Source organism: Calliopsis andreniformis, chromosome 5 (genome assembly GCF_051401765.1).
Source record: "Calliopsis andreniformis isolate RMS-2024a chromosome 5, iyCalAndr_principal, whole genome shotgun sequence".
Taxonomy (NCBI): Eukaryota; Metazoa; Arthropoda; class Insecta; order Hymenoptera; family Andrenidae; genus Calliopsis; species Calliopsis andreniformis.
Window position 1 is genome coordinate 18,550,613 of NC_135066.1, and position 9,896 is coordinate 18,560,508.

The following is a 9,896-nucleotide window of genomic DNA, read 5'->3' on the forward strand; positions in this document are numbered from 1 at the left end:
TAGGCTTTTTTCGAGAAGGGCGTGCTAGGCGGAGTCCCTTGCCTGTCCACGCGATGAAGTACAATTATTGTACTATTTGCATAAAGTAAAATATCATTTTCATAAATATTGTATTGTTTTCTGTAATTGAATAAATTGTGTTAAAAGTATATTTTTACACAATTCATGATAATTGAGCATTAAATGCAAGAATGTATAGTATAACATAGTAAACTAGATTGATAAGTACTCTAATCATTGCTAAACTGTAACTGAAAAGTAGTCCTGAGTGATGTTTGTATGCATGTATAATTGTGTGAGCCAGGTCAGAATATTCTCATAGAAATAAAAATCCTGAGCAAATGTGTATTGCATTTCATCATTATACATGTTAGTGCTGAAAACATGTGGTATATTTTTCAAAGATTTTTTATTAATAACTGTTATTAATAACGAGCCACGAGCGACTGTCAAAACCTCTTGATGGTTACTCTGAAGAGTGACGTTAACAAAATATGTTAAGGTCAAGGTCATTCGAGTCGCCTTTCCTATAGTGAATAACTACCGTTAACATATTTTTAAGAAAATACAATCTTCCTCTTTGCTGACAAATAAACCTATAGAAGTTGTATACATCCTGTATTTAAATGAATTCTTGTGCATCTTATATTAAATTCATTATAAGCTTTTACACTTTTAAAAATGATTAATAAATTATTGATTTTCCATCTGTTTCTACGAAAGGTAATACTGGTAACGAAGTCATTGAATGTGTACCCACTGACATCAGCGACGATAATGGTGCAAATAGCCAGCCATATTTTGGCTTACACGAACAGCTGTGTCAATCCCATTCTCTACGCTTTCCTCAGTGACAGTTTCCGGAAAGCTTTCCGGAAAATTATATATTGCAAGCCTCGGCCAGATCACAACAGACAACAGGGACCACTGACAAGAACCACAAGAGCTGCCAGTACTGGTGACATTCTCTAGGTAAGTTTTGTGTCTATTTTTTTATCTCCTTATTATTAGAAACTGTAAAACAGTACATTATTTTATTGAATATGATTTTTCTAATCAATTTATTCAGTTCATATCAATGGAATTTTAATTATATAAACTTGTTGAGAAGAATACAGTTTGAAAGTATTGTTAGCATACTTATTATTTTAAGAGTTTGGTAGTTATGCTTAACCCTTGCCGAGTGTAACGGCCCCTCCTACGCCTGCGCCATTGCCCTACGGTGATCCACCACTTCTTACGCTACGTATATAACCGTCTCTTTCTTTCGCCTAATACGCTCCTTTTCTACGATAGCTAATCTACTCATGTATAAACCTCTTCATTGCGTTCGTAATATTTAGTTAATTATAATTGCTTTCAATTATTAGTTTTATATACTTTTGTCTTTAGACATATTATAGAATTTTAAGATATACGTACTCAGTTTCGCACCTTCTACAGTATTTTATAATTACGTTTGTAACGATATAGTATTGGCGTGTAATAGTGATAAGTAAACTAGCGTAAAGTCGCGCGGCGATGCGACACGACGATGTGACAATCCAGGTAAAAAGGACAAAGGTAGCGCGCTGCACCCTCATTGGTTGACGTTAGGTGCGAAAATAGGTATAAAAGGCGGCAATTAACACAAAAACGAGAGTTTTAACGGATCAGACGTAGAGCACGGCACTCCGGTCAACTGAATATAGACCAAAACCAATCCTCTCTAGAGGAAGACGTCAGTACGCACGGCACCTCTGGGTTTCTGCAACCCAAAAACCGTACAAGCAGACGTAGAGACGGTTCTTGTGCGATTTCCCTTCCATAAGCAACCTATCCCCAGCCAAAATCGGGATCATACTTGTCGCGTCGCAGACGTTCTTTTACCTGGAAAAAGCGAAAGACTAAAAAATATTCTTTTCTGAATCGAACTCATTAAAGTTAAGTGATTTGTTTACCACCAAGTGTAAAATGTTTGTTTAGGTGTTTCTGTTTCTGTTTCTTTTTAATAAACTGGGTTAAAAAGTGTTTACACGGTTAATTTAAGTTATTGTTCTAGATATTAGAATAGGATAGCGACTACTCCGACTTACCGCGCATGCGCGTACTCCTATTTTTTGAGTATATAAAGAGATGTTCCAGCTGCATCTCTTGGAGAGAACAGATTTGGATGACAAGAACAACGCTTTGACTATCTCGGAGGCAGCTGATACACTTCCAGTGCTTATTAGAGACCGCTTCGTTCGTGACATGGTCTCGGCGACTAGAACGATTCAATGCTCAGAGAATTGAAAGTGTTTGATGCTTTTTTTGAGATGATTAGTGAGGGCGACCAAATATTCATAAAACTCGGAATAATAAGCTCGACAAACGCATTTTACAATTGCAAAAGACCACAGACCGCTCCGTTCGAGACAAGGTCTCTGCGGTTATAGTGACTGGCCTCCGACAAGCCAGAATGCGTCTTGAAGATGCTTAACCGAGCATACATGTCGTAACCAGCGTTGCCATCGTTGCCCTTTACCAGCCCGTCCCTCGCCTAGCTGTGCTACGGAGCCTGCCTTAGGTTGCCCCACTCCTCTCACTGACGCTGATGCGTGCCGCGTGGGGCATGCCAGCGGGTGTTCCGAAAGAACCGTATACTTATGCAAGCTAAAGCCGTCCGTAGGATCGCGTAGCACAAAAGAACACCCGTTAGGTTCCCTATCTGCTCCTCGGTGAGCGGAGTGGGGCAACCGAAGGCAGGCTCCGCAGCACAGCTAGGTGAGGGACGGAAAGGTAAGAAGTATGGATGGCAACCCTGGTTGTAACAAACATAGATAAGCAACTTAACGTTGGTAAAGTGGTAAACCACTTCGTTCGTGGCAATGAACCGACGGTTATAGCGACTAAACTCTATACAGACTAAAAATCGCTTAGAAATGCTTAACGCGTGTAGTAGATTATCTTTCTTATTTTGGAAGAATCAGGAGGCCGCTCTTGGGTTATTTTCATAACTGTGGCAACGACTCAGAATCTGTCAGATCAAGATGAATGTTCGACATAACGTCTCTAAATCTTGCACCGCCTACATTACCGATACTGATAGAACACGTCACGCTGACATTGTACATACTTGCGTATAGAATATAACCCGAAATATTATTGAAGCAATCATTATTATAAGTTTGCATTAATTAATTATTCTTATAAATTTGCGTTAATTAATTATTCTTACAGTCAGGTACTTACGTCACTCCTTGTCAATCTCTTGTTCAATCTCTTGTTCATTCTCGTTCATTTATAGAACAATGAAACAGAGTCGGAAAGATAGAAAGTTGCAGTTCATGGCTAGTATACATTTTATATGGTTTACTTTATCGTGCCAACATTTATACAGGATGTTCTGTTTAAATAAGTACAATGAAATATCTCGCAAGAGATTGAAGTTATGAAAAAAATATTCTTATAAAAGCTGTTTGGTATAAAGTGGTACATTGTGTGGTATTAACCAGGGAGTCGAGACTGAAAGAGTAACGGTTACGGTTACGGTCAGGTCAGAGAGCTGACGAAAATGACACGATTGGCCATCTCGGGGTTATTGAGAGGTTTGTGCGATTACGGGTTTCGTCTCAACCGCATGTCCTTATTGAAAGAAACGGCCAGGATGTTTGGTCAACTGGTATTCGTGAGCGGCTATAACCGATCAAGAGCTTCGTCTTGATAGGAATTCTTGAGTGGTTATAGCCGATCAAACCTCTGGTTAGAACTTCGGTTAGAACTCCGGTCAGAACTCCGGTCTACACCGTCTTTCATGAGAGGAAAAATCGGTCAGGTCAGGAGTTTCCTCTCTACCAGCATCTATTTGAGCTGGTATCCTTCAAAAATAGAAATTCACCCAACCACAATTCACGACACTTCAGCTGTATCATAACACAGTAATTGTATTTACCTTAACCTGTATGTATTGCTTTTTCTTACCACTCATTATCTGGCACTGAACGTATTCACGCCTGTTGATTTCCGGTTAGCGCTAGTGCTACACGAGATTTAAGACAAGATAACATTTATAAAAATATGGTCTTGTTCTTTAAAAATTGATATACTGTCTTGGTTTTGGTTGAAAAAATCTTGTATCGTCTTGGCATTGTCTAGATATTATATCCACTTTAAGATACAATTTGTGAAGTTAATTTTAAGACATAGCAAACTAATTATTTAAGTTATAATTTATTTCTTATAATTATATGTAAATATAAGCAGTTCAAAGCAAGTAGCAAGAGAAGCGAGCTAAGAAGAAGAACGTCTTTTTAGAATAAACATCATACAAGGTTTTAATCGAACTCTATAAATTATAATATAATTTACGATGGGCAGTAGTAAAAGTGTAAGAAGAAAATGACAAGTAACGACTATCTCATTTCGCTTTCTTTCTATTAATATTATATAATCATTTATTACTGCATATTCTACTAATTATAATACTTATTAATATCTTTGTACTTTGTCATATACTGTATATTATAGGTTTTAATTATATTTTAATATAAGTATAACATATTTCGAACGATTGTTTATATAAAGCATTCACGGTTAGAATAAGTGCGCCATTAGTAGTAAGTCACTGCGCATGCGCGAACTCTAACGGGCGGGTATATAAGGAGCTGCGAAAGCAGCAGGCGACGCACTTTTCCCTAGCATCGGGTTGCCAGAGCATGAAGATATCAGAGGCAGCTGAGGTACTCGTCGAGTGAGATCAAGACCGTTCCTTTAGAGTCAGTGATTGTTCTTCAGAGAACAAGAGTAGTTGATGCTCGTTTACAGATTTGGGGTTACGTAACCTTTACGACAAGTGCACCACGATGATTCCAAGCGGGTGCAGTACGAACGACATCTAGGAGACAACTAATATACTAAGCCTTGTTGGATTGAGACCGCTCTCCTAAAGGTGCGTCTATACTATATAACAAAATATGTTATATAACAAAATTGTATAACTTGTTAGAAAACAGAAAAAGAAAATGTCATGTAACATAATGTTATATAACAGTTTTTCTGGTATATAGCAAGTTATCCATCAAGTGTCGGTAAATGTTGAAAGATCAAAGAAGATTGCGCTGCATTATCCGTCCAACGAATCAAAAACTATGAACTGGCATGATACGACACGAACAGGAAAACGCAGACTTTTCCAGAAGAGCTAATGGCATCATCGAACGCACGAGTTTAGGTTTTGAAATTTTAAAAGTTTTCAGGGGGACTGGAGGGGCTTGTCCTTCTCTAGCTTCCTGGGATGGTCCAGCGCTTTCTCTTTAGCATTTCTGGCGCTTGTAACAGAAAGTCAGCACTGGATAGACAGAGACACACAATGCGGCGTATTCTTTCTATTAAGTGCAGAATCGGACTCTCGCAGTGTTCTTCTTTTTCGTTCAGCATGGCTAGTACTAAAGTCGGCTGTCTTTAGTATTAAACATACTTTCGTTACAAAGAATCGACAAAAGAATATCGACAAAATAGGAGTGGCCTTACTATGTAAAGAATAGAACATCACAAAAGAGATTAGAATGAAAAACAGTAACATATCAGATCTTAAATTTGACACGAATAAAGATAAGACGTTGTTACTAGAGATATTTTATATCTAACGTACATGTGCTGTGTTAATTTACATGAAGTCAATTGGATCAGATTTTTTTTCTATATTGGATTCAATTAGTATTAACCTTTAATTATTGACACGAAGTCTGACAAACTCCGGAACAAAATTTTACTCAAAATATAAAAAATACAGGTTTTATTTTTCTTGTAGATTTTTGAATTCTCTTTTTGTAAGCATAATATACTTTTTGATACAAATTTGTAATATATATTATGTCTAATTTTTTGTAATGTAAAATAATTAATGTCACAATAATTTTCGGTAAATAAGAGTTAGAATAATCAATGGGTTTTTATATACATAAACCATATAGAATAAATAATTGAAAATTAATTTATATATGAATACGTAATAATTATTTCTGAATAAATCATAAAAAATTTTGAACACTTTTACTATTTGTAATTAATTTAGGTACAAAAATGTTCTTATACGTAATTTTAGGTATACATTTATTCGTAATTTTATGTATTTCTTAAAATGAAGAAAAAACAATCTACTGTGAAAAATATTATCAAGACTAACATTATTGACAGCTTTGTCTTATATTTCCTTGTATATTGTATAAAGTAGTCTTGTCTTGTTATTATCTTGAAATTCGAGACAAAACAAGACAATACCAAAATTACTTTTGGAATCTCGTACATCACTAATCACACCACTTTGATTAAATTCGGTTCTGCCCTTCTGGAGCTCTTCTCACAATTTTCCGAAAATTCTGAACTCGAAGTTAATAGTAACCAGTTACTAATTTTACGTGTTCTTCCATAGACATTCTTAAGAAAATGGGAGGCCAATAAAAAAAGTAATCCTGACTTTAACTGGACATCTGTGATTACAAAGATTCAAATGTTGGGATGGGCTTTAGAGAACTCAGATCAGGTCAGAATCGTTTTAACACCAATACCGAAAACACGTCTAAGCGACTGTTTATTTCCTTCTTGCCTTATTTAAAGTCTTTATTTGTTTGTTATACTACAGTGGAACAGTGGTATTTGTTGTTAGTGCTTCCGTACTTGATGGTTAATGTTTGGCTATCAGTGTTGTTTAGAGTATTTTCGTTATTAGTGAATTCGTAACAATTAAAACTAAACTAGTGTTGAATGGAACGTGTTCTGAAAAATAAAATGAAACAACAAGGAGACAGAACGTTTAAACAACGAATTGGTAAGTAAAAATATGATCGTATCGTTATATACAATCCTGTAGTTCATGATTGTTAATTTTGTCCTATCATATTGAAAGTATTGAAAAGAAAGAGAAGATACTCGAATTGGGTCTATTAAGTCAATGCACCTTGCGAGGTCCCTTGAATTGGGGTACGCACACTACTATGCTGGGCCTCAAGGTAAACGTTGCCGTGTACCAGAGTAGCGTTAGGTCTATACTCCTATGTGTGACACCTATGTGTGACTCTACACAGGCAAACTGATGTCAAATCATTAACTATTTTTCCTGATTAACAGTTCGCTTGCGGCATATGGTTACTTTCAATCATTTTCTCTACTAAACGATTTGAATATGATTACGTAATGGGAAAAATTAACATTAATTTTCAATGTTATAAACAATTTTGCGGACAGGTTTCTTTGCAAATGTCCAGCGACTCTAAGGGGTAGATTCACCCCTGAAATCTACGACCATTAATTTTTTTATACCCTGTATCTACTGCGTTTAATAGAACATAAATTATTCATTTATGATTGTAGATTAAAAAATTATCTATAGTTACTGATTTATTTCAATAATGGTTAATCCGTAAATGATTAAAATTACCATGATTACTTTAATAATCAATCACAGAGGTAATCATAACATAATTAGATACAGCTGAACTCTGCTCGTGAATTCTGGTTGAGCGAATTTCTATTTTTGAAGAATGTCAGCTGAGCAATTCAACTAGATGCTGATTGAAAGGAAACTCCTAATCTGACCGTTTCTTCCTTTTACAAATTCCGGTGAAGACGAAGCTCCTGACCGGATATAACCGCTTACGAATTCCAATTGTTAAATAATTCTGACGTTCCTTTTGGTCAGGACATACGGCTGAAACGATACCTGTAACCCCACAAACCTCTCAATAATCCCGAGACCGACCGCTCGTATTATTTTGATTGTTTCACTGATCTAACCCTGACCGTAACCGTAATTCTGTCGGTCTCGACTCTTTGATTAAAAAACAATTTTTTGAAGTAGTGAATATTGTTTATATGAATTACAGTATCACTAAATGACACTTCAGATTTCAAAGTATAAGGAACAATAGAAATTAGTTAGAAAACCTAATTACAACAGTGCTAAGTCATTTGATTTCGATTTTTTCTTGTTTTAGATAGTTTGAACAATAATGATTCTGATTAACTTTCATTTCCCATTAGAAAACGAAAAAAAGACCATGTGTAAACACGTTAGTTCAAGAAATACAAATTAATGTTTTAAGTGGCAGGCGGTATGTACGAACTCGAAAATGATTTTTCACTTGTGGTCATATTTAGTAGAGGCTATCTAATAAGAATCACGAAGCGACGTACGACTAAATTATGTTGATTCTTAAATCTACTAAATCTTACTTAAAATTACTAGATCCTAAAATTACTTAAAATTAAAATTTCTAAATCTTACGTTAAATCTTACTTTGCAATATGCAACTGCTGATTTACTTTTCTTTTAATAAATCGCATGTTATACTAAATGATATACTATATTCACAACCAAAGGATCTCCTATGAGCTTATTATTATAAACAGAGGAAGAAAGTGATACGTTAAATTACTCGTAACATTTTTATTAATTTATTATTTATTATACATTGCCATAGTTTTATTGTCATATACATGTATCCTTCTTTTCTATTTTTGCAACGGATTTTGCAGCAGAATGTCGCAAATTCGGAATCCAATTTTTCCATCGTACGTTTGCAGCTCATGATGCTCTGCATATATGATCACGGCGAAACATTTCCAGGATATAATCTTTTTTTGATGAATTATTACACTTTACTGCACAAAACTGGTCATTATTTATTTCATTAGTAACTACGCATAAAACAATACAGGACAACGAACTATCCAACAGATCAACAAAGTCTAAGATCATTGATTAGAGAGTCTTTAGACAATAGTGCTGCTATGCTATATGTACATAGTACGTTTGATTAAAAATAGCAGCAGCATTAAAAATCAGAACTATTATTTCGCGATTCTTATCAAGCGACACGGTGGTGCCGCGACGCCAAGTTTATGCGGAGTGTAATTCCTTTTTCCTTTCTTATTTTAAATTTTGATATCAATATAATTACTTCCGTATTTTACAGTGTGCTGTAATGTTATTTTTCGGAACGTCTGTACCAATTTTGAGGTAAAATAAGAAGCCTTCCATATTTTAATGTACTGTAGTGGTTAATAGAATTATAACACTAGTTAAACATAAGATCTGTTGAATACGAAAGTAATTCTTATATTAAAATATAACATTATAATTCTGATAACTAAATACATCTACATTGTTATAAAAACCAAAATTTTAAGCAAAACGGGAATTCGACCTTTAATAGCTAATGATAATAGCAAACGATCATTTCTTATGCCAGTCAAATCAAAAGCACCGGCACCCCTAAGAGAGTGCAATTTCAATGGCTAATATAGTATGCAAAGCACAGCCGGCACGGTCGTACATATTTACTGGAGATTTGCCAATGGATGCTCTAAAATTCAATGGTATTATCGTCAATAATTTTCGATACTGATGATATTAACTTTTCGGTGCAGGTACCAGTAAAGATTAAGAGTCGTTCTCCTTCCTCCTTGTGTAGAGACTTAAAGAAAATAATAATATTAAACAAATTATATATTATTTCCATGGAAATAACAATCACTTTTCTATTATAAATCAGTCATATACTTTCAATGTTTTAGCACATGTATTATTTTAATAAACATCAACGCTTAATCCATTTACGTATAAGGAAAAAGAAAAATGTACTTATTTTACTGTTATTTACGAAATTAATAAGTTACTCACAATTGCGTACTTTGCAACCCTTCAATTCCTGTTATCTTAATGACTACCAGTCTTGGATCATTTTCTCAATTAAGACTATATTATGGGACATCATGAATCAAATTAAAGAATTTATTACATTATTAAATAAGTTGCTTTAATTCAAAAAGGTGTACATTTCTCCTTTGGGTTAAAATTAACTTGATTAATAATCAAACCTTTATTCAATGTCACAAAGAAGCATGAAATCCCCCCAAAAAACCTTAAAAAGGTAAAC

General features: G+C 34.8%; 1 protein-coding gene across 1 annotated transcript in view; it reads left to right on the forward strand.

Moving 5' to 3' along the window:
* Asta-r1 (allatostatin A receptor 1) overlaps positions 1 to 972 on the forward strand; it is a 71,546-nt gene extending 70,574 nt beyond the window's left edge. The window contains exon 4 of the mRNA XM_076377791.1: positions 724 to 972. Within this exon, the coding sequence (XP_076233906.1) occupies positions 724 to 972 (249 nt within the window). The remainder of the gene's footprint in view (positions 1 to 723) is intronic.
* The last annotated feature ends 8,924 nt before the right edge of the window (positions 973 to 9,896 follow it).